Below are 27,294 nucleotides of genomic sequence, written 5' to 3' on the forward strand. Positions count from 1 at the left end.
TGTCTTTCTTTTTCTTTCTGTCTTTTTGTATTTCTTTCTTTTTATCTATCTATTTCTTTCTGTCTTTCTTTCTTTCTATCTGTATTTCTTTCTTTTTATCTATCTCTTCTTTCTTTCTTTCTTTTTATCTATTTCTTTCTTTCTGTCTTTCTTTCTTTCTTTCTTTCTTTCTTTCTTTCTTTTTCTGTATTTCTTTTTATCGCTTTCTTTCTTTCTTTCTTTCTGTCTTTCTTTCTCTTTCTCTTTCTTTTTCTTTCTATTTGTATTTCTTTCTTTTTTCTATCTCTTTCTTTCTTTCTTTCTCTTTCTTTTTCTTTCTATTTGTATTTCTTTCTTTTTTCTATCTCTTTCTTTCTTTCTTTCTTTCTTTTTGTCTATCGTTTTTCTGTCTGTCTGTCTTTCATCCATGTTGTCAAACATACACATCAGTGTGGATGGGACATTAGTCTACTTACTTCACCATGTGTAAATGTTAAATATAATAAGTGGGGATTCAACTTTATTTATACTGTTTTTATTTATTTATTAGTTAGTTGTTTTTTTTTATCTTGTTTCAAATGAACAGAGGATGAAGCACATGCCTGATCACTAGTTGCTGTTTTGACTCTTAGTAGATTCTCATCACATGACAGTCTTCATTCCTAAACATTTTGCTGACTAATGGAATAATTGGCTGTAGCCTGTTGCATTCTGGGACGTGCTGTACGCCTCATCTGGGGATAATCTAAAGGAGTGATTTGCCGCTGAGGTCCAGGAGGTGACCCTGTGCTGTTGTGTCCCCAGAGCAGCGGGAGGCGGAGCAGGAGGAGGGCAGCGAGGGCCGAGAGGAGGGACAGGACTCGCCGATCGCCTGCGGAGATGACATCCACCTCTATGACAACCAGATCAGCCCCGGACCAGGTCAGTACAGAGAACCAGAGACAGGCGCCCGGGGTTAGACTGTCCGCTGAGGATAAGGAGGAGCGGAATGACAGGAAACATGGCTGACAATACCTGGAAGTCCAACACAGCCGCTGCATATTCACACATGGCATTAATACGTCTGTTTGTCTACATATAACCAGGCAAACTCTTTTTTTAACCCTGTCATGCACGAATTATGAGAACCTTAGTCAAGATTTTTTTCTTCAGTGTTTAGCCATGAAAAAAAACTGCGATCGAGGTTTTTTTTTCTATGGAGTCACAAAAATATCCATGCATTTAATTTTTGAAATAAAGAAACATGTGTTTAAAACCCAATATCAGAAAGTGATATGAAAACAATGAAATAAAAACATTTTTAATGCTGCTAATCTGATGTCTTCTCACATTTTAACATATTTTAATGCTAGTAATTACTCACTTCATGGAGATAATTTGCCAAAAAAACCCTTCTTGTCTAACAAATAACAATTGATTTACACTTAAACATGTTAGTGCAGATCAGGTTTATCAAGAACAGTAAAGTTACAGTAATGATCTGAATTACAGTGTATGGGATGGTGCATAAGTGTCCACTGTGCTGGCTGATAGTTCCAACTAAAACAACAAAACCCATTAATACACAAGAGAACAGCTGGAGAAGAACTGTCCACTGGAGTGGACAGTGCATGAAAGGGTTGAACATGAAAAAACACAATGTGATTGAAAATTTTCTTATAAATTTTTTTTTAAAGAAATAAATAGATAATATAAATAAAAAGTAAAAAAAAAATAATAATAATAATAATCAGCTGGATGCCATGCGTTTAATTTTTGAAGCAAAGAAACTTGTATTTACTGATAAATTGTGGGAAAACTTTGGAGGGGGGGGCTTGTGATTCTGGGGGTTTATGCTCAGGGGAGATCTACATAATGTTACCAGTTCATGTCAGAAAAGATATGTAGTGTCTTTAATAAAGATATGTGTAAAAATAAATAAATAAATAAAAAATCCATGAATATACAAGAGAACAGCTGTAGAATAGCTGTCCACTGTAGTGACCAGTATGCATGAAAGGGTTAATAATTTGATTGATCGATTTTCAACAGCATAACATGAATGCATCATACAGTGTGGATATTTTTGCTGTCCTTCTTAACATAAGTCCCCACCCCCAAGTTAGATATACACTAAAAGACATCGACATCAGGAATAGGAACAGGAGGCACAGAGTATTCACACAAATTCTAGATGTGAAACCGTAGCAAAAAAAAAAAAATTAAAAAAAAAGAAATAACAATGAAAGAAACAAGTGGTCAGAGAACGCAAACCTCCGCCAAGCACCCTGAACGGTGTGCATGTGTGGATCAACTATTTCTTTTTAACCCTTTCATGCATAGGTCACTATAGTGGACAGTTCTTCTCCAGCTTTTCTCTTGTATATTCATGGGTTTAGTTGTTTTAGTTCCATATCAGCCAACACAGTGGACACTTACACATCATCTCATATCCTGACATTCATACCATTACTATAACTTTGCTGTTCTTGATAAACCTGATCTGCACTAACATGTTTGAGTGTAAATCAATTGTTATTTGTTAGACAAGAAGGTTTTTTTTTTTTTTGCACATTATCTTGAAGTGAGGAATTAATAGCATTAGAATATGTTAAAATATGAGATGACATCAGATTAGCAGCATTAAACATGTTTTTATTTCATTGTTTTCATATCCCCCTCTGATACTGGGTTTTAAACACGTTTCTTTACTTCAAAAATTAAATGCATGGATATTTTTTTAACTCCACAGGAAAAAACAATCTCAATCGCATTGTTTTTTTCATGCTGAAGGAGGAATAAAAACACAGAAGAAAAAAATCTTGACTAAGGTTCTCACAATTCATGCATGAAAGAGTTAAATTAAACAGTTTCGAGGTTGTTCCATACAGCAGAAACAGTTGAAGCTTGGTACCAGTCATGTGTATGTCAAATTATATTAAATTCCAATCAATATTTGTTGAGTTACAATTAAAAATGTGTCATAAATGGGATTTTCAATGTTAAATTGAAATGTCCACAGAGTCCACATTCCACAGTGGATGTGGACAATTTTGTGCTAGAAACAAGATATTGTTATACGTTACGGGTGGATCAAATTGGAGGCTAATCGGAGTCGTTTTGAATTTTTGATGAATTTTTCTAAAATTGCTCAATGATGAGAGAGAGGAAAATTGTAGATTTTGTGACCTTGCTGTGACCTTGAACTTTGGCCTACTTGGCCCAAAATTTAATGGATTGGTCCCAGGGCCTAGGCCTATCTGTGGGTACAATTTGGTAAAGATGGTTGGAATAGTTTTCCCGTAAAGTTGCGAACAAACAAACAAACAAACAAAGCAAAGTGATCACAATACCTCCTGGCAGAGGTAATAAACTAGAAAAGCACTCAGAGAGCGCAGACCTCGCCAAGGCAGATCAACAGCCCCCCTGGATCGCTACCAAAATTTAATCATTTGTTCCTTGTGCCAGTATCAACATTTCCTAAAAATTTCCTCAAAATCTGTCCATAACTTTTTGAGTTATCTTGCTAACAGACAAACAAACTAAAAATGTATTTGTGTAACTTGACTACTATTTCATGAGCGTAACCTAAATTATCTTTACTATTAGATTGTGAGGATTATCTGTTGCCGATCGTTGTTGTTGTTATGTTCTGTATGACAAAATGTTAAATACCTAATAAAACTAAGTGTAAAAAAAATGTGAATAACCTGAACAAATATGAATAACCTGAAATTGTCTCAAGAGACATATGTGGAATTTTAATGATATTCTTCCTGTTACTAAATGTTTTGTTTATTTGTAGATCCACTATGATCTGTATTTTTTTTATGTGTACTCAGTGCCAATGAAAACGCAACACTTGAAGATTCTTATATTTTTTTAAATCGATGAGGATTTTTATTCCATAAGCTCTTTGGAATTCATCATAGGCCATTTCTATACAGTAAAAATAAAAAATCACATCCAAATTTGTTGACAAAAAATAAAGATAAAGAAAGAAACTCAAGGACCCCCAAAACCAAAAGTCACAAAGCGGTCCCGGAGGTGCTGCAGCTCCATGTAGCGATCCTGCTGTGGTGTGGTCACACGTGCTCATCCAGGACCAGGTCTGTCTGCAGTTGAGCCAGTTTCTTCATGCCTCTGTTGCATCCTGACTATGGTGGACACATTGCATCCAAAACGGCGCGCCACCTGCCGAGCACAGATTCTGGCCTCCGGGAGCCCCATAGCATGGTATCTTTGGTCACGTGTCAGTCTAGGCATCGCTGAGTTATTACCTCCGCCAAGGAGGTTATGTTTTTGCCAGGGTTTGTTTGTTTGTTTGTTTGTCTGTCCGTTAGTGTGCAACATAACTCAAAAAGTTATGGACAGATTTGGATGAAATTTCCAGGGTTTGTTGGAAATGGGATAAGGAAGAAATTATTAAATTGTGGTGGTGATCGGGGGTGGGGGGGCCCACGGGGGGGGCCACTGATCAGCCTTGGCGGAGGTCTGCGCTCTCCGAGTGCTTCTAGTTGCAAATGATTTTGGTGCTTTTCAGCTTGCCTTTATATGCAGAACATGACCACTCCTTAACTGACCACAGTTCCTTAAGTTGAGCAGTTCATCGCTGAGCAATGAGAAAAACAAGTCTTATGAATGCAGACAAGTTCATTCAAGCGTGACAACAGCTCAACCCGTCTCAGGTTGTTAAGAAATTGTCTGGGATTATCTTCTACAGGTGAAACTGAAACATATTGATGCAGCTCAGGAACAATAAAACACATTCAAGTGTTGTGTTTTCATTGGCACTGAGTGTATCTATTGCCAATTGTTGTTGTTGTTGTTAGTTTCTGTATGACAAAATGTTAAATATCTAATAAAAACTAAGTGTACAAAAAAAAAAAAAAAAAAGAATAACCTGAAATTGTCTCAAGAGACATACGTGGAATTTTAATGATGTTCTTCCTGTTACTAAATGTTTTATGTATTTGTAGATCCACTGTGATCTGTAATTTTTTATGTACATGTGTAAATGATAAACTGGAGAATATTATTGTTAAAATTGCCATTATTTTTCTTAAGAAATTTCAGTTTGCTCATGTTATTCACATGTATTTAAAGGATAATTTTTAGATGTAAGCATTTTCATAAGTTAATTTGACTTTATTCACTCTAAAATGTACAGAAAAGTTTGGCGTTGTCATTATTTATAGGTTATTATGTTCTTATTTTACTGGTCCAGCCCACTGGAGATCATATTGGCCTGAATGTGGCTCCTGAATTAAAATGATTTTGACATCCCTGTATTATACTATATGTCAACACGACAGTTTAATTGGTTGTGGCACTATACTGCACCAAACACATTAAATAAGTTAACATAAATGTAGAAAATAAAGTTGGATTCAGTTATTTGCATTCATTAAACTTCACTTAAAAATAAAGTATTGTTATAATGCGAGTACAGTTAAAGTTTCGGAACAGTTTAAGCATTAATGTTATAAATCTAGTGAGTTCAGTATTTAAATGGTCTATACATCATTGCAAAAATCCAACTACTGGTTCCAGTTTTCGGCCTAGTCCTAGTTCTGGTTTCTAGTTCTGGTCCTAAGTCCAGATAAATGACGACGGTTACATCATCAGGGTCATCCGGCGTAAAACATCTGCCAAATGAACCATGCAAATCAGGACTTCCATAACGGATCGGTTCAGGCCCAGAATAACAACGACCGCCACCGGTGCTGTTAACGAACAAGGGAACCGACGGAAATTAGGGAACTGTAGGTCGATTTATGGATGTGGTGAAGGAGGACATGTGGGCAGAAGACACAGGAGGCGGGGTCAGATGGAGGCAGAGGATTTACTGTCGCCACCCCTAAAGGAGCAGCCCAGAGCAGGAGTAACACATCCATCTGTACGAAAATGAAACACCACTGAACCTGGATTTGAAAAAAACAAATAAATAAACCCTGAGGTCACACATTTGTTTTATTCAATATATATACTGTAAACTGTATATTTCATTAATGTTATATAAAATATATTAATAGTTTCACCTTTGAGATTCACTGTTGGAAAATAGAATAGAATAGAATGTAGAATGGAATATAGAATAGAATAGAATAGAATAGAATAGAATAGAATAGAATAGAATAGAATACAACGTAGAATGGAATAGAATAGAATGTAGAATAGAATAGAACGTAGAATGGAATATGGAATAGAATAGAATAGAACAGAATACGGAATAGAATAGAATAGAACAGAATACGGAATAGAATAGAATAGATTAGAATGTAGAATGGAATATGGAATAGAATAGAATAGAATAGAATAGAATATGGAATAGAATAGAATAGAACAGAATACGGAATAGAATAGAATAGATTAGAATGTAGAATGAAATATGGAATAGAATAGAATAGAATAGAATAGAATAGAATAGAATAGAATAGAATAGAATAGAATAGAATAGAACGTAGAATGAAATATGGAATAGAATAGAATAGAATAGAATAGAATAGAATAGAATAGAATAGAATAGAATAGAATAGAATATGGAATAGAATAGAACAGAACATAATACGGAATAGAATAGAATAGAACGTAGAATGGAATATGGAATAGAATAGAATAGAATAGAATAGAATAGAATAGAATATGGAATAGAATAGAATAGAACAGAATACGGAATAGAATAGAATAGAATAGAATAGAATAGAATAGAATAGAACGTAGAATGGAATATGGAATAGAATAGAATAGAATAGAATATGGAATAGAATGGAATAGAACAGAATACAGAATAGAATAGAATAGAATAGAATAGAATAGAATAGAATAGAATAGAATATGGAATGGAATAGAAAAGAATGGAATAGAATTGAATAGAATAGAATATGGAATATAGAATAGAATAGAGTAGAGTAGAGTAGAATAGAAAAGAACAGAACAGATAGAAGAGATACAATAGAATAGAATAGAATGTAGAATGGAATACAGAATAGAATAGAATAGAATAGAATAGAATCGGATAGAATATTGAATAGAATAGAATAGAATAGAATAGAATAGAATAGAATAGAATAGAATAGTGATAGAGTGGAGAATATAATATAGAATGGAACATAGACTAGAATAAGCTTTGTCATTACGCAGGTTGCTTAATGAAATTGTAGGTGGTCTCAATAAAAGACAATAAGATACAGACATATATTCGAAAAATATAAAATATTGTGCAAAATATGAATGTGTAAATTATAGGTATACTTTATAAAAAGGTAAAATTTTAAAAATATAAAAGTAGTATAAAAAAAATTCTAATTGATTTTCTTAACTTTTCACATCTGATTCTGACACATGTTTAGGTGTGTATTGTGGAATATGTCAGATTATAGTTACAAATTTGTGTTAATATTAACTAAAAGTTTAGTTGAAGTCACTTATCAGGTTTTACAGTGTAATAACAATGTTTATGGTTAAGTTTAGATACTGGCAGAAAAGATACCACAGATTGGTTTAATAAAGATGTCTGTAAAGACGTGGTAAAAATAACAAAAGACTTGGAACGTCATTAGTAAGTAAGAACCCTGTATAATGTGAATTATATGCAATAAGTTGTGCAATAATTCTTTGCATTGCAGTAATAATGCAATATTTATTCAATATTTATTCAAACATAAATGCATTATTTTAATAGACTTTCATAGATATACATACTGTTAATATAGTGTCAACTCATATTACAGTCTGTTTTTATTTTATTCTACTTTTAAGTTCTATTTTTATTTTACTTTTTGTTAAATTTTATATTTGTTTTTCTTATGTTACTTTTTTTTTTTTTGCAATTTTCTGTTTGCTCTATATTTATTTTCTGACATATTGTTTTGTTTTGTTTTTTATTCATATTGTTGCAGTGACAAGAGTAGCACTCTTAATTTTATTAAACATAATGACATTAAATTCTGTTCTGATTCAGAAGATTTGAACCCTAATCAAAACACTTTCATTGCCAGAATCTAAAATATTACAAAACATGACATGTGATGTTCACTCTCTCTCTCTATTGGATTCTGCCCGTGCTTTGTTCACCCCAACAATAAGCAAAAAAACACCACATCCTTCAGCGGTAAATCACACTGAGATCATCTGCAGTTTGCTAAAATGTAAAATGGCAGCATAAGAATCAAATTGAGTCGACTGCTCTCGCCGCCGTTGCTGAGAATCAGAGGATGATTGAGTCGGTGTATTTCCATCTAGTCTGTGGTCACCTTCTCACAGGCCCCCAGTGTTTAGTTTCTGCATGAAGAGGCACTGCACCACAACACCTTATGTGATCTCAGTGAGAATTTAGGAATGTATAACGCATTCAGCTCTTGAAGAAAGGCTTTAAAATTGGATAGCTGCCTCTCTCTCTGAATATGCCTCTTCCAGTCAATAATCCCCTCTGTTTTTCAGCCGTGTGATCAATAACACTAGTTCAATTTTCTTCTTGCCTCATGCAATGTTTTTTCATATCATAACATGAAGCACATTTCTTCAAAGGCAACGCTTGTCTGCAATCACGGCAGATCTCCAGAGCATCATTGTAGACGAGCGCAAAAGAAAAATGTCCAGCAGGGGAAAAAAAAAAAAAAAAAATCAACAACTTTAAACTAATTTCTGTGGAGGTCTGCTGGGGTCTGAGTCCATCCACAGTCTGATGGCAGGTGTTGACTTGACAGACAGCTCCTCAGCTGCAGGTGCAGATGATTTTGACCCCATCACTGGAAACCCCACGGGTCAACAGGTTACTGTTGCCACGGTAACAGTCACAGGTGCACCATGGGGAGAGCAGGAAAGAGAGAGAGAGACGAGAGAGAGAGAGATGCCTGTTCTGTGTGAATGTGACAGGTGACCATGTCACTGGGGCTGATTCTCCATACATAGTAACACTTAAGGCATCTGACAAGAGAAGTGGAGTGGTGCAAGCTGGGAACAAGTTAGAGGAAGAAAACAACCACCAAAAACTCTCAGGTTGGACAGGTGCTAAAAGTCAGGTCTAAGGATTTACAATACGTGAGTGGCATGAAGGAAGATGTCTGAGAGGAGGTGGTAGGTTGACATATTGGTATGAGGGTCTGTCCTCAGATGAATGCAGTGTTTTTCAACCTTGGGGTCGGGACCCCACATGGGGTCACCAGATTTCAAATAGGGTCGCCTGAAATTTCTAGTAATTGACAAAAATAAAATTACTAATAAAAATATACGGTGAGTTGAGAGAGACGATCATAATCCATAAAAAACATGACAAACTGTGAAGCTGAAACTGAAACACAGTGGTTCTGTTTATCTGTCACATGTTCATTGTGGTCGGTTTCAGATGCTGCAGCTCTTTCATTATTCATAGTTTGAGTTCTTGTTTGTTCAGTATTGATCCGTGTATCATTTTTTCATTTGCTTTTCAATTTAAAACCAAAAATCAAAAAACAAAAAAAACACTCGTTTTTTAATTTGTGTATCATTCGTTCACTCGTTTTTCAATTTAAAAGCAAAAATCAAATTCATTTTCAAAACCAGTATGAAAAACGGATAACGGTTCATTTTTCCATTTCCCGATTTTGTGCTCAAATGAAAAATGGAAAAAATGGATAACGAGCGTTTCATTCGATTTTGCTATTTTCAGTATAGTTCAGTTGTCTGACCCAGAAGTAGTGGTTACTAGGGAAAAAATAAACAAATGGAATAATGGAGGAATATTTGGCTATAATTAAGCAGCTGTTTGATACGTACAGAAGCGTATTGCATTCACACAAAAAAATAAATTCGGCTCTGTTTTTCTCAATTAACAAGATAATTTTCTCGTTAATTCAGAAAAACAGAGCCGAATTTAATTTTTTTCACAAAACAGTATCTCATTCATTCAGAAAAACCCAAATTTATTTTTTTGACTGAATGATATATGCTTCCGTATCAAACAGCTACTTAATTATAGCAAAATATTTCTCCAGTCCGGCCATGATTCCGTGTGTTTACTTTTAAACTAATAAAAAACTAATAAAAACTAGCAAACCTGCTCTAAAACCTAATTAAAACTAACTGAATTAGAGAAAAAGAAGTCAAAACTAAATAAAACTAAACTATAATGAAAAATCCAAAACTATTATAACCTTGAAATGCACTTTAAATATTTACTCCAAACACAATGATCAATAAATGTGATATCTTCTTATCATGATAATTAATTAACTACAATAATATCTTATTTTATGTGTACGTCTGTGTTCTAACTAGATTTTCACTTATTCATATAATGTTCTATATTTTGATTATATCAAATGGTATCCTAAGTATTGGTAAGTATCATGACAAAAACAAAACTACCGTCTGTGTTTTCAGCTGCATCTAAACTCCACCAGTGAACGTTAAATGTAGGTTTTTCCCTCTTTAACACATGAATCCTCACATTCACTTTAATCCACAGTAACAACTGCTGGGTCGCTGTTATAGACACACAGACAATTACTAAAGCGTTTCCTCTGTTGTTTTTACACTTAACAAACTGAACCACATCTGTTCAGTCTCTGCATAAATTCATTGATTTTAAAACTGAGCAGATACGATAACTGTTTAAATCTAAATTAATCAGCAACAGTTGCTTCATATCGTAGGTGGATGATGTCTTATTTTATTGTGAGTATTTGTAGATGCAAGTTTTCATTCTGTTTGGGATTTAATAAAACATTTATGTTACACTTTGTCTTCTTTTCAATGAGAAATATGCAAGAAAATAACTAAGAGTGATAGTATTGGTATCAAATACAGTAGATATAATCTTGTAGATGTTATGGAAATTAATTTAGGATTCGCTCAAGGATGAAGAAACAGACTGAAATATCTGTTTTGTCAAATCCAGTGACATCAGTATAATAAATCTGAAACAATGATGCAACGATGCACAAACTGACGTAAAACTATGGACATTTTGTGGTCAAAATGCGTTGTATAAATCACCCCATTGAGGCCAGATTAAATTTAACAAGTTGTATTTTTACTGGATGAATGTAATGGAGTTGAAATTTGTGTGGATTTTGAAATAACAATAGTGAAAATAAGGGGGAAATGTGACATGTTTTTGTTCTAATGTACATTATTTAACACAATATAACAAAAGATTAAAAAAAGAAAAAGAAAAGGGGAAGACAGAGAACCTATATGGAATGTGTTTATTCTGAAGCTCATGTTTTACCATTGCTGATTTTTCAAACATGATATACAAATGTGCTCAGTTGTTTTTTGTCTTGTAAAGTATTTTCCCAAATGAAAAAATTATAAAAAAAAAAAAAGACAAACAAAAGAAACAATAATGCAAAGTATTTTCCCAAATGAAAAAAATTATTTAAAAAAAAGACAAAAAAAGAAACAATAATGCAAAGTATTTTCCCAAATGAAAAAATTATTTTTAAAAAAAAGACAAAAAAAGAAACAATAATGCAAAGTATTTTCCCAAATGAAAAAATTATTTTTAAAAAAAAGACAAAAAAAGAAACAATAATGCAAAGTATTTTCCCAAATGAAAAAATTATTTTTAAAAAAAAGACAAAAAAAAGAAACAATAATGCAAAGTATTTTCCCAAATGAAAAAATTATTAAAAAAAGACAAAAAAAGGAAACAATAATGCAAAGTATTTTCCCAAATGAAAAAATTATTTAAAAAAAAAAGACAAAAAAAAGGAAACAATAATGCAAAGTATTTTCCCAAATGAAAAAATTATATAAAAAAGACCAAAAAAAAAAGAAACAATAATGCAGAAGTCAAATATAACCCTCCTGTTGCTCATATTAACTTAGAATAATAACTACAGCAGCTCCACATCTTTGACAGTAGATAACATAATCTTATCTCACATTAAAGAATCATCACACCATCCAACCAGAACCGAAAAATATCAATGTGCAGCTCCGACTACAGTAACAGAAGCGAACAGTGGAGGCTGAATGTGTGTTTGTGCCGCTCTCCTTCCACTCCGTACAGCCGTAACCTCTTTAAATCTCCCTGCTGTCATCAGGCAAAATTGTCACCCGCAGGTGCAGAGTGTTTGTCATGCCCAACAGTGTCTGTTCCCAGATTTTCAGTGCATTATTCATTGACAGCACAGCTGAATGTTTATCAGTGTGGTTTGTTTTCACCCCCCCCCCCCACACACACACACACACACACACACACACACACACCTCTCCCCCAACCCTCAAGTCTAGTTGTCACATGCATTTGATCCCAGTGTCATTAGTTTTTTTGCGTGCCTGTTTATGCTTTTAATTCATGTTGCAAATTGTTATGTTATTTTGTTATTCCACATCAGCAGGCCGCTGTGGAACATGTCCACCATATCAAATCAATGTACGACTCTGAACGGGACTTTTAATCACATCGTGTCTGCTTAAATAAGAAGTGGTTTGGAAAAGCAAATAGCTCGGTGATTACATCAGACCCCGAGACGGCAGCTTCTACCTAAATTTAATTTCACAAACATCTGTCTGGTGTAATTAATTCATTTCTTCTCCTATGTATTTTGTTTTGTTTTTGTTTTTTTTACAGTGGCTGTTTTCAGGAAAAATGCTTTTATTAAAAATCTGGTCTCCTGCCAGACTAGTTTCTGGAGTATTCATTCCTGACCTTTATGATATTGCTATATTCTATATTTTTTACTGCATCGTACTAAAGATATTCTACTAGATACAGTATATGGACAAAAGTATGTGGACACTTTGAATTCAGGTGTTTGTTTTCTAACAAGGGTTTGGGATACAAAACAATAATGACAAAAGCAATAATATAGTTTTATATTAGGATAAGTATCAGTGCATTGGTTAGTTGTTTTTTTTTAAACTTATTATCACGTGTTTGTTTGTTTGTTTATTTGTTTGTTTGTTAGCAAGATAACTCAAAAAGTTATGGATGGATTTTCATGAAATTGTCAGGAAATGTTGATACTGGCACAAGGAAGAAATTATTCATTTTGGTGGTGATTGGCGGGGGGGAGGGGGCAGGGCAGATCTGTGTTGGTGGAGGTCTGCGCTCTCCGAATGCTTTTCTTTTTGTATATGTGGATTTTGTAGATTTTATACAACCCGTAAATCTTTGTATTTACATTACAATTTCAGATACATTTTCAATCTACATCTTTCCAGAGATGAATGTGTCTAACAAATGCATTGGTTAGTTAGTTTTTTTTTTTTTTTTTATCAAGTTTTTATTTATCTTTATTGCACATCTGCAAAAGTACAATATAAACCCTAGGAAAACACTTGGAGAGCGCAGATCCTGTCTTTTGTTCCTTGTGCCAGTATCAACATTTCCTGAAAATTTCATCAAAATCCATCCATAACTTTTGCTAACAGACAAACAAACAGACAAACCTTGATGAAAACATAACCTCCTTGGTGGAGGTAGAAAAAACAAAAAAAAACAAAAAAAAAGAAAGAAATTCACATTTTATGATACAAGATTTTGTGACACACAAAGTTTAACCCCCTAGAACCAATGGTGACCCCCATACCAACCCAACCTGGATCTCAAAATGCAAAAACCACTGATAAAAACAAATACAGGCATATATATGTATATGAAAATGAATATAGTTTACAGACATAAACAGATCGGTGATCAGGATAGTCATAGACAAGTATGTTGTACTCTTTCTTTAATCATAATGTAAACTGCACTGGTTAATTTTGTTTAAATTGTTATATTTGCTTCCAAAATACTTCAGAGATAGTTTTTACTTAATTTCTCTCAACATTGTTGTTTTTTTGTTTGTTTGTTTTTTTATTCTTGACTATGATTTTAAAGGTTCTACCTATAAATTTCAAAAACATTTTTCGTGCTCTGACTGTAAATAATCATTTTCTGCCACAACTAACCATCTACTTTCTTCAAATCCCCCATTAAACTTAAGGAAATATTGATGTTTATATCTGTCACCACCTTCAAATCCCAGCTGAAAAATTATTTATTTCAACAGGCTTACTCAGTTCCATAGTTTTTTTATGTGCCTATGTGTTTTATATATGTATGTGTGTAATTACCTCCGCCAAGGAGGTTATGTTTTTGCCAGGGTTTGTCTGTCTGTTTGTTTGTCTGTCTGTTAGTGTGCAACATAACTCAAAAAGTTATGGACAGATTTGGATGAAATTTTCAGGGTTTGTTGGAAATGGGATAAGGAAGAAATGATTAAATTTTGGTGGTGATCGGGGGTGGGGGGGCCCACGGGGGGGCCCATTTCCAACAAACCCTGAAAATTGTATCCAAATCTGTACATAACTTTTTGAGTTATGTTGCACACTAACGGACAGACAAAGACAGACAGACAGACAAACAAACAAACCCTGGCAAAAACATAACCTCATTGGCGTGGGGGGGCCCACGGGGGGGGGGGGGGGGGGCACTGATCAGCCTTGGCGGAGGTCTGCGCTCTCCGAGTGCTTTTCTAGTTTTAATTGTATTATTTTAACAATTTTGTGCGGTGACTTTGAGTGTCCTAAAAGGCGTCAATAAATAAAATGAATTATTATCTCAAATCAGCATCAACAGGACACTTTACGAGCTATAGCCATGATGTGTCCCAATATTTTTGTCCATATTGATAGCCAAAATACAAAACTTCCTATCTGAAAAAAATTTTTTCAGGAAAAAAAAAAGTGGATCCTGGAGGATTCTGTTGGGTTTCTGTAAATTGCCTTAGAGTCTGGTTTTGACCAACTCTATATGTAAAGTGTCATGAGATAACTTTTGTTATAATTTGGCGCTATACAAATAAAATTTGATTGATTGATTGATTGATGGTTTAATTTTAGTATAGTATGATCTTTGTTGTTGTTGTCAGGTGACCTTCATGTCATAAGAAAGGGTGGTATTATCTTGCAGATAGACTGAACATGTGGAGTCATCCTTGTTCTCACCATTTAATGTGAAAGCTCAAAATCTAAAAATTTGCAGATAGGAGATTTTGTTTTTTGGCCACCAATATACTTTAGAAACATCAATATTTCCTATTAAAAAAACTATATTATGCCATTTTTCATTATTGTTTTGTATCCCAGACCCCTGTTAGAAAAGAAACACCTAAATTCAACGTGTCCACATACTTTTGTCCATATAGTGTATTTTGAAACAGTCATAGACCAACAATACAAGTAACCAATATTTCCTTAAAGTATAATGAGCGATTTGTCTTCCTAAGTGAAATGTGACGTTGTGGTAGAAAATTATTCTTTAGAGTCAGAGCATGAAAAGTGTTTTAGAAATTTAGAGGTAGAACATTTAAAATCATCGTCATGGATTTAAAAAAAAAAAAAAAAAATCAATGTTGAAAGAAATTAAGTCAAAACCATCTATGATGCATTTTGGAAGCTAAATAACAATTTAAACCAAACAAACCAATGTAATGATATTTATCCCAATATAAAACTATATTATAACATTAGTCATTATTGTTTTATATCCCAGATCCGTTAGAAAACAAACACCTGAATTCAACGTGTCCACATACTTTTGTCCATATAGTGTATAATACTAAGATGTTGTAGGAGCTATTAGACTTCCAACATTGGAGTTATTTAAAGCATTTTTTTGATTAAACGTCCTGAATATGAGACTCCAGAGTGCAGCTGAAAGAAGTCTTTTTTTATCACAGTGCCATCATCATCATTAACAGAAATATGAAGTCATTCTCGGTTTCAACAAAGACACTATTGTATGTGAACAGTTTCAGCACCAGTCTGCACTTAAACGCAGCACATAATTCTCCAGAATGCATGCACCCGTGTTTGTAAAGACCCTCAGGCTGTGTTTCTGCATTAATCCTGTAGCTCTTTTTTTTATTTTTAACCCTTTCGCGCATGAATTAAGAAAACCTTGTAGAAGCCAGTAACATAATAACGGCCAATAATGTAATAAATTTGCAATTTTTAAAATGTAACAAGCCGATAACGTAATATCTGGCCAACTATGTATTAAAAGTCCTGAACCGATAATGTAATAACTTTTGGTCAATAACATTATAACTTATTGGCTGGTTATTACGTTATCGGCCTGGTAAAAAAAAAGATTCTTTGCAAATGTAATAACTGAGCCAATAACGTAATAAGTTATAACGTTATTGGCCAAAAGCTATTACGTTATCGGTTCAGGACTTTTATTACACTATTGGCCAGATATTACGTTATTGGCCTATTACATTTTAAAAATGGCAAATTTATTACGTTATCGGTTGTTATTACATTATTGGCTTCTACAAACCTTAATCAAGATTTTTTTTCCTGAGTGTTTTTATTCATCTATAGGCATGAAAAAAACAATGTGATTGATTTTTCTTTTTTTTCCTTTTTTTTTTATGGACCTATTTTTCATGGAGTTAAAAAAATATCCACTCAGCTGGACACCATGCGTTTAATTTTTGAAGCAAAGAAACATGCATTTACTGACATACTGTGTGAAAACTATGAAATAAAAGCATTTTTATCCTCCTGAGACCCAGTCATGCATTTTTGTCCTCTGTAGGGGAAAAAGTTTGACAGTTTTACATAAAAAAATGCTGTCCATTGCGAAGGACATTCCATTAAAAAAAATAGATAAATAAAAATTATATTAAAAAAATGTATCTGAAAAAAAAAAAAAAAAACTGTTGCATTATGCAGAAGTTTGACAGTTTTACATAAAAAATGCTGTCCATTGTGAAGGACATTACATTTAAAAAAAAAAAAAAAAAAGATAAATAAAAATTATATTTAAAAAAATATATCTGGAAAAAAAAAAACAAAACTGTTGCATTATGCAGAAGTTTGACAGTTTTACATAAAACAATGCTGTCCATTGCGAAGGACATTCCATTAAAAAAATAGATAAATAAAAATTATATTAAAAAAAAGTATCTGGAAAAAAAAGTAAACAAAAACAAAAAAAACTGTTGCATTATGCAGAAGTTTGACAGTTTTACATTAAAAAAATGCTGTCCATTGCAAAGGACATTCCATTAAAAAAAATGGATACATAAAAATTATATTAAAAAATGTATCTGGAAAAAAAACAAACTAAACAAACAAAAAAAAAAACTGTTGCATCATGCAGAAGTTTGACAGTTTTACATTAAAAAAATGCTGTCCATTGCGAAGGACATTAAAATTAAAAAAAAAATGGATACATAAAAATTATGTAAAAAAATGTATCTGAAAAAAAAAAAACAACTAAACAAAACCAAAAAAAAACTGTTGCATTATGCAGAAGTTTGACAGTTTTACATAAATAAATGCTGTCCATTGCAAAGGACATTCCATTAAAACAATAGATAAATAAAAATTATATTAAAAAATGTATCTGGAAAAAAAAAAAAAACTAAACAAAAAAAAAACTGTTGCATTATGCAGAAGTTTGACAATTTTACATTAAAAAAATGCTGTCCATTGCAAAGGACATTCTATTAAAAAATAGATAAATAAAAATTATATTTAAAAAAATGTATCTGAAAAAAAAAAAGTAAACAAAAAAAAAACAACTGTTGCATTATGCAGAAATTTGACAATTTTACATAAAAAAAAAATGCTGTCCATTGCGAAGGACATTCTATTTAAAAAAATAGATAAATAAAAATTACATTAAAAAAAATGTATCTGAAAAAAAAAAAAAAAAAAAAACTGTTGCATTATGCAGTTTCCAATCAAGACAATTGTTTAATGGAAAAAAGCTAAAATTTTCATTTTCGTAGGTCTCAGGAGATTAATGCTGCTAATCTGATGTTTTCTCACAGTTTAACATACTATAATACTAGTTATTACTCACTCAGATAATATGCAAAAAAACAAAAAAACAAAAAAAACTGTAAATGACAGTCTAATAACAATTAGCAGTTGATTTAGATAAACGAACAGGAAAGTTACAGTAACGGTGTGAATGTCAGTGTATGTGATGATGCATAAGTGTCCACTGTGTTGGCTGATCTGGAACTAAAACAACAAAACCATGAATATACAAGAGAACAGCTGGAGAAGAACTGTCCACTGGAGTGACCACTATGCATAAAAGGGTTAATAATTAATGTTCCGTTTCAGTTTTTAATATCAGTTAGGCTAGTGTTTTGACCAATCACGTTGTTTCAAAAATCTTGTTTAGTAACGCAAACCACAAATACAGCTCATATAAAGTGATTGATGACTGTTTTTCAAGTATTCAAGATTGAAGAGCTTACAAAAAATATTGTCGTTAGGTCATAAAAAGGATTTTGTTTGTCATCCGGCTGTGTTTTTTTTATCGCTCTGACATGATCCTATCCATTCTTGTCTCTTCAGAGAACTTTGTCATACAGCTGTCAAACGCTCTCCATAAATAGAATTGATTTCATGATTATATTTCTGCCAGGGCCGGGCTTAGTTCCATTTCAGTTCAATCAATTTGGCTGAATACTGAAGTGGAAAAGTCATGAACAAGGACAGGCGCCTCTCACTCTGGAAACTCGAAGAATCCGCCGTTGACATTCCTTGACCTTGACAATGACGAGTGAGGTTATGTTTTATAGACGTACAGTAAGAAGAAAGTAAAAAAAAACAACAAAAAACGTCTTACATAGTTTTGTGTTACGGCATAAAATCCAACCTTTTTGGTCATTTATTATTATTATATTGACATTCATATAAAATAATAATTGCCATATTGCACAGGTGTCAAACATGCGGCCCGGGGGCCAAATCAGGCCCGCCAAACGGTCCAATCCAGGCTGAATTTGTGAAATGCAAAAATTACCCGAAAGATATTAACAATCAATAGTGTAAAAATCATTTTACATACACATATAAACCAATTAGATCTCAGTTGGGTCAGACCAGAAAAATACTGTCATAATAACCTATAAATAATGACAACTGCAGATTTTATCTTTGTTTAGTGTAAAAAAAAAAAAAAGTTAAATTACATGAAAATGTTTACATTAACAAACGATCCTTTTACAAAAAATGTGAATAACCTGAAGACATATGAACAACATGAAATGTCTTGAGAAAATTAAATGCAATTTTATCAGTATTATGTGTATTTGTAATTGTAATGGAAGTTGTAATGCACACGTGTAAAGGATAAACTGATAAACTGATGCAGAATATTTTTAAAACTGCTCTTGTTTTTCTTAAGACATTTCAAGTTGTTGACGTTTTTCAGATTTTTGAGGAAACGATGTAGATATAAACATTATCATAATGTAATTTTACTTCTTTCACTGGTATTATTTTACTGGTCCGGCCCACTTGAGATCATATTGGGGCGAATGTGACCCCTGAACTAAAATGAGTTTGACACCCCTGCTGTATAGTGATCATAAGGAATAGAGATTGTTGGTAGGAGAATATCAGTTTCTACTTCTTCCTACTCCTTTTTGAGCATGCATAATTTAATTTAACTTATTTTATTTATTTATTTATTTTGTTTACGTAACCTTTTATGCACCAGTACTGATATTTTATTGGTTGATTTTTGTTTTAGTTTCACTGTCTACATGTTCGAAATAAAGATTTTAATCAATCAATCATTCTGTTCCCATTAAGACAGAACCCCTCCTTATCATATCGGGTGTGTCCGATATATCTGAGAATCAGCATCACTTCCTCTCCCACTGTTTAACCCTTTCATACACAGTGGTCACTCCAGTGGACAGCTGTTCAAAGCTGTTCTCTTATATAGTCATGGATTTTATTGTTTTAGTTCCATATCAGCCAATAAAGTGGACGTACCATTGCTGTAACTTTGCTGTTCTTGATAAACCTGATCTGCACTAACATGTTTGAGTCTAAGTCAATTTCTTGTTATTGTTATTAGACTGTAATTAACTTTTTTTTTTTTGTAACAAAAAGGGCTTTTTTGCATATTATCTCCATAAAGTGAGTAATAACTAATATTAGAGTATGTTAAAATGTGACAAAACATCAGATTAGCAGCATTAAAAATATATATTTTATTGTTTTCACACAATACACCCATGGACTCAAACACACACATCCACACACAGTCTGACACAACTTCTGCACCTGTACAACCTTTGTACACTGCACTTAACTTTGCACACTGTATTTTAACATTTTTAGTCTTTATTGTTGTGATCCCACTGGTATATATGTATATATATATATATATATATATATATATATATATGTATTTTTATTATTATGTGGTGCACAGTGGCCCCACTGCAATTTTGTTGTAACTTCTGTGCAATGACAATAAAGGCTATTCTATTCTATTCTATTCTATTCTATTCTATATTCCATATTCTATTCTATTCTATTCTATTCTATTCTATTCTATATACCATATTCTATTCTATTCTATTCTATTCTATTCTATTCTATTCTATTCTATTCTATTCTATTCTATTCTATATACCATATTCTATTCTATTCTATTCTATTCTATGTACCATATTCTATTCTATTCTATGTACCATATTCTATTCTATTCTATTCTATTCTATTCTATTCTATTCTATTCTATATATCAGTAAATACATGTTTCTTTGCGTCACAAATGTAACTCATGGTGTCCAACTGAATGGATATTTTTGCAATTCCATGAAAAATAGGTTCATAAAAAAAATTCAATTGATGTGTTTTATTAATGCCTAAAGAGGAATAAAAACACTTAGGAAAAAATCTTGATTAATGTGTTCATAATTCATGCATGGAAGGGTTAACCCATAAAGACCCAAACATACACTCTAGTAGTTATTTTGGTTGTTTTTAACTTTGCGAGTCTTGGATTCATCTGTGCTGTTTCCTTTTATCTGTTTTTCTTTTGTTCTGTTTTGTTTTGTCTTTGTTTTTGTCTGTCGGGGCCTCCTGCCTGGTCATCATTGGAAAGGAGAAGCTGTTCTCAATTAATTTTAGCTGGTAAAATAAAATACTAATAATAAAATCCACCAGCGACCAAAAGAATCCACTGAATAAAATGTTTAATAACTGCTGATCCACAGAGTGTACGGAGATCCGGTCTTTTGATATATATGTTTATGTATATATTATTTACGGTGAGGATTTATGTTGTCAGTATGTACTGAATGCAAATATATAAATATATTTGGAACTTACCTTCATTTTTATAGTCTTTGAAAAGGTTCATTAAGTATGTATGTGGTATTTGTGCAAGAAATTATATAATTTTTCATATCTGAGTCTATATATTTGTGCGTTTTTGACCCTGTATGTTGATATAGAATATCAGAGTGGAAATATAATGGGTGACGTTGTGCTAGGAAAAAAAAAACAACAAACAAACATGGGTATGATGAACATTTTTTAATGTGGCATATAAAGGTAAAATCAAAAGTATTCAAAAACGGCAAAAATAGGCTCAGACTCCTAAGGGTTAATAATTATTGAACCATTAATTCTATCTGTACATGTAAATAATTGGTGTAAAATCCAGTTTTACATCTTTTCATGGTCATCAGATATGACCCATTTGGACGTTCAGAGGCTCCATCGTTACCGTGGAAACGCCGTCATCTTCTACAACATTGATTCACCATTAAAACCAATGGAGTTGGATTAATATCAGTGGATGGACGCACTTGTTTTATGTTCAGTTAATGATAGATTTTGCTGAAAAAGACACATTTTCTTCATTGTTCCATATAATATCCTTTGGGTTTATGCTGAGCTTTTAGAATATCTTGTATTTATTCTTATTTGACTAGTTTTAATATATCTTGTATTTACTCTTAGTATATGTTGTATTTATTCTTATTTTACTAGTTTCAGAATATCTCATATTTATTCTTATTGTATTAGTTTTAGAATATCTTGTATTTATTCTTGTTTTACTAGTTTTAGTATATTTTGTATTTATTCTTATTTTACTAGTTTTAGAATATTTTGTATTTATTCTTAGTATATTTTGTATTTATTCTTAGTATATTTTGTATTTATTCTTATTTTACTAGTTTTAGAATATTTTGTATTTATTCTTATTTGACTAGATTTAGTATATCTTATATTTATTCTTATTTGACTAGATTTAGTATATCTTATATTTATTCTTATTTGACTAGATTTAGTATACCTTGTATTTATTCTTATTGGACTAGATTTAGAATATCTTGTATTTATTCTTATTTGACTAGTTTTAATATATCTTGTATTTACTCTTAGTATATGTTGTATTTATTCTTATTTTACTAGTTTCAGAATATCTCATATTTATTCTTATTGTATTAGTTTTAGAATATCTTGTATTTATTCTTGTTTTACTAGTTTTAGTATATTTTGTATTTATTCTTATTTTACTAGTTTTAGAATATTTTGTATTTATTCTTATTTGACTAGATTTAGTATATCTTATATTTATTCTTATTTGACTAGATTTAGTATATCTTATATTTATTCTTATTTGACTAGATTTAGTATATCTTATATTTATTCTTATTTGACTAGATTTAGTATACCTTGTATTTATTCTTATTGGACTAGATTTAGAATATCTTGTATTTATTCTTATTTTACTAGTTTTAGAATATCTCATATTTATTCTTATTGTATTAGTTTTAGAATATCTTGTATTTATTCTTGTTTTACTAGTTTTAGTATATTTTGTATGTATTCTTAGTATATTTTGTGTTTATTCTTATTTTACTAGTTTTAGAATATCTTGTATTTATTCTTAGTATATTTTGTATTTATTCTTAGTATATCTTGTATTTATTCTTATTTGACTAGTTGTAGTAAATTTTATATTTATTCTTATTTGACTAATTTTTGTAGGTCTTGCATTTGAATCTGCAGATTTATACAGCACTTGGTGCGTTTTACGTTGTCTTAAATGTACTATATAAATAAACTTGACCTTGACTTTGACCTTGACATTGATCTTGCAGCTTTAGATTGAATCAGATGTAGTAATTCATACCTAAACACATAAAATGTAAGTCGAAGAGTGAGCGGTCCCCACTGGTGGGGGTGTCTGTGGGGGTCAGAACTGTTGAAGAGTTCTGATATGTATTAGTCTATTGTTGTTCTACCTATGTTGTGTTATATTGTTTTTTATTTTTTAAGGAAATATAATTTGTGTGCTCTAAACTGTATTCAGACTTAAATCTCTCCAACAGTGTTTGCACAATTGTGTAACTATGAAAAATGAGTCCTGAATGCTTAACTGATGCTCAATGCAAAATATTTGGACAAGGAAGAGAGTTAATAAAAAAAAAAAAACATCCAGCATTTGGTTTTGGATAAAAGAGGAATTCTGTAATTAGAATTTTGCCATTTAGGGACAGAAAATGTGCAGTAAATGAAGTGTGGGAGTCAGACTCATGAGGCAGCAGATGCTCTGTATTAGTCTGCTCCTGAAGCTGTGTATACCCAATGGTAATTCCATGTTTCTGAAGTCAAAAAAACCAGCCACTGTTATGGTAATCAGTCCGATTCTTTTACATTTTATAGAAATGACACTCATACACTGAGCTACTTACAGTAAGAGGAGAGCCTAATAGTCTCCTGTGCTGGAGACAGGGACGGGCAAAAGACATCAAAGTGTTTTGTTACAGAATCCTTCCAGGGAACGATAAACAGCCGCAGAGAAAGCTGCCTGAGAATCCGTTTTCTGGGGAAACAAAGTCTGCAAAAAAAGTCACATATTTGCCAGAAGGTTTGTTTTGTGAGGTGAGGGTTTTAGCTTTATTTCACACTTGATTAAAGCTACATGTATAGATCTGTGGTGAATTAATTGTTTTGTTTTTAGATTTTGAAAATAATACTTCAAAGACTAAACTGAAGATGAAATTCTGGTAAAAATGAGTTTTTGTTATTCCAGATAGACCAGAGGTGTCAAACTTATGTTTGTTCAGGAGCCACATTCAGCTAAATTTGATCTGAAATGGGCCACACCAGTAAAATAATAACATAATAATTAGGGCTGGGTAAAAAAAATCCATTTAATCGATCTTGGATTGATCTCATTTTAATTTTGCGTAATCGATTAATAATGGATGAGACAGATTTTTCAGAGCAGGACCGGGAGTACGCGGAACTGCGGGCGGCTCCGTCTTCCGAACACCTGAGGAAGACTTGGTCTCACTTTCGAAAAAGACGCGGTGGGGAAACCCCCTCTGCTGGAGGTCCTCCGGCCTTAAACTCGAACCCGCAGTGTGAAGGAACTGGTAGCCCGGCGAGTCGCGGAAGCCGGTTGTTCTTGGAATAATAACTTGGATCCATACTATCACCTATGACTGTGTATGGAGTTAGAGGAAGAGGAAAGTGACAATGTCCGACCGCAACGCTACCCCCCCCGGCAGAGTGTACATGCTCCGCGACCAAAATTCACAGAGCGCGCACACCCCCCAGCCCCACTCCGCTCCGACCAACAATCAATCAATGTGTAGTAGCCTCCAGCCATAAAACAGAATAAAGATGACCAAGTCCGTTCTGATCCACTGTAAAAACATGGACATGTTTGTGTCCTGTTCATTATTTCAGAGCAGATTCAGCTACTTCCTGCTGAAATGTCATATTTATTTCCTTTCTAATATCAATATTGACACCAGTATTGATGTGTTGCATGACTGCAGGAATCAAATAATCAGGTTACAACTCAAAATTGTACTTTGGTATCACTAAATTAATCTGAATCAATCAGTTAATACTGAATTGAATCGATATTGAATCGAATCGAGTCATGATTAATCGATTCAGAACCTTATGAATCGAAATATGCTTCAGTTTATTATTTCCACATGTTCATTATAACTTACAGATCACAGTGGATCTACAAATACACAAAACATTTAATAACAAACAGAAGATTTTTTAAAATTGTACTTCTCTTAAAACATTACAGGTTATTCACATTTTTTGTAAAATTATGCTTTGTTTTAGTGTAAATACATGAAAATATTTACATTTACAAAGAGAGAAATTTGGAGTTGTGAGTATTTATAGATTACACTGGTCAACAACAAATTTATTGTTGAAGTTTTTGGAGCTGATTTAGGATAATTTTGGTGTGCTGAATCCAAAAATCACATTAATTTTGCTCAATCAGGTCAACTTTCTGAACTATGCTACATATTGGCTTTTTAACATTTTTGCTTACATTTATGGGGATTTTCACATCATATGATACAAAATTCTTTCATATTTCTTGCAATAAACCAGTTCTGAAGATTTTACTTTTGCCAATTTATGATTAATGTTTTTTTTTTAATATTACAGGTGAATGAAATGGCTTCGACTAGAAGATCTTGCAAAAATAAGCCTGACGTATTCTGCTACATCTGCGGTGAACACACCATTGTACCTAACAGGAATCCTGTTAGAAAATGATTTTTTTTCTCTTAAAACCTATTTTGGGTGAGAACTATATAAAAAATTAACTGATAAAGTCACAAAAATGTAATCAATTTTGTGAGAAGATCAAATTTTTCAAAATCAAATTAACAAAAAAAACCTGACCCGATTGAGAAAAACAGATGTCATTTTTGGATTTAGCGGTGCAAAATGGTCCTAATTCAGTTGAAAAAACCTAGACAACTTGCAAAAAAACATTTTTTTGTAACCCAGTGTTATTATGATAGTATTTAACTGGTCTGACCCACTTGAGATTGAATTGGTCTGAATGTGGAACCTAAACTAGAATAATTGTAAATATCTTAGTATAAATTTTGCATTTCACAACTTCATCCCAAGGGCCAGACTGGATCCTTTAGCGGGCCAAATTTGACACTTGTGAGATAGACAAAAGGAATAATGCATTATGCGTGAGATAAATCATAAATATTTCTAATCACAGGTTTAGGACAGAGGGAATTAAATACATTGAGTAAATCTTGATGGAAATGGTTAATGGTAGGTTTTGATTTATAGCTCATAATGGCACTGCAGCAACACTAGACACATGCAAGCTGTTATCCAAGCAATTTTCATCCAGGTGCAGTTACATCCATCCATTTTCCAACATGCTTCGTCCTGTTACCAGTTCACCAGATTTGGGGGAAGTGGAAAATGAATCACATTTTCTTTTTTATTGTCCTCTATATGATGAACTGAGAGCCTCTTTGTTTGAGGACATGTTTATCTGAAATCCTGATATGTTCTGGAGCACTGATGATGACGAGATGAAATGGTTGTTTAGTTCTAATGTATATAAATTAGCATTATTTGTTTGTAAAGCCTGGAAAAAGCGGCAGATGTGTTTGTTTAAATAGGTCAGTACATTGTTTTGTTCATATCTATTGTGTTTATTGTCTGGTATTTGAGTTTTGGTTTGTATTTTTGGTGTCTTATAAGCCCATGGAAGGGCTGGGCATGTTTTTATGAAAGACACAACAATAAAAACATTCATTCATTCATTCATTCATTCATTCGAACAACCATTCACACTCACATTCACACATATAGGCATGTTATACTGATCAATAGTGGCTTTTCCATCAGACATCTGCGCAAAACTTCACCGATATTTACTAAATGTCGATAAAACAGAAGTGCGTAATGTCGGTTTTTCCATTAAATCACAAATGCTATGATTTGTTTTATTATCGTGCTTACATTTGTACCATTTCAAACTGTTCATTGGACTTGAACTGCTTGAATTTCAATACAAAACTGGAAAAATTTGGGTGTTCTAAAACTTTGGACCGGTAGTGTAGTTAAAACTGTGATAAATTAAAATTACAGGGTGGGGAAGCAAAATTTACAATATTTTGAGGCAGAGATTGAAAGACAGTGTATGACCAATTAGTTTATTGAAAGTCATGAGAATTTATTTGCCACAAGAAAATTGACATAATAGAAAATGTTTTTATTACCTCCGCCAAGGAGGTTATGTTTTTGCCAGGGTTTGTTTGTCTGTCTGTCTGTCCGTTAGTGTGCAACATAACTCAAAAAGTTATGGACAGATTTTGATAAAATTTTCAGGGTTTGTTGGAAATGGGATAAGGAAGAAATGATTAAATTTTGGTGGTGATCAGGGGTGGGGGGGCCCACGGGGGGGGTGCAGACCAGAAAATTTCATCAAAATCTGTCCATAACTTTTTGAGTTATGTTGCACACTAACGGACAGACAAACAGACAGACAGACAAACAAACCCTGGCAAAAACATAACCTCATTGGCGTGGGGGGGCCCACGGGGGGGGGCCACTGATCAGCCTTGGCGGAGGTCTGCGCTCTCCGAGTGCTTCTAGTTCTATGTGTCCTCCTTCTTTCTCAATAACTGCCTTCACACGCTTCCTGAAACTTGCGCAAGTGTTCCTCAAATATTCGGGTGACAACTTCTCCCATTCTTCTTTAATAGTATCTTCCAGACTTTCTCGTAATAGTTTTGCTCATAGTCATTCTCTTCTTTC

The 27,294-nt window shown here is 32.8% G+C and overlaps 1 protein-coding gene across 3 annotated transcripts in view; it reads left to right on the forward strand.

Moving 5' to 3' along the window:
- The window catches only part of slc4a11 (solute carrier family 4 member 11), a 403,848-nt gene that overhangs the window by 122,706 nt on the left and 253,848 nt on the right, over positions 1 to 27,294 (forward strand). For 2 of the 3 annotated variants that reach the window (XM_030126744.1, XM_030126745.1), the window contains exon 3: positions 784 to 900. In XM_030126744.1, coding sequence (XP_029982604.1) covers positions 784 to 900 — 117 coding nt within the window. The remainder of the gene's footprint in view (positions 1 to 783; positions 901 to 27,294) is intronic. The other variant, XM_030126746.1, reaches the window with a different exon arrangement.

The sequence above is a fragment of the Sphaeramia orbicularis genome, chromosome 22 (genome assembly GCF_902148855.1).
Source record: "Sphaeramia orbicularis chromosome 22, fSphaOr1.1, whole genome shotgun sequence".
Classification (NCBI taxonomy): Eukaryota; Metazoa; Chordata; class Actinopteri; order Kurtiformes; family Apogonidae; genus Sphaeramia; species Sphaeramia orbicularis.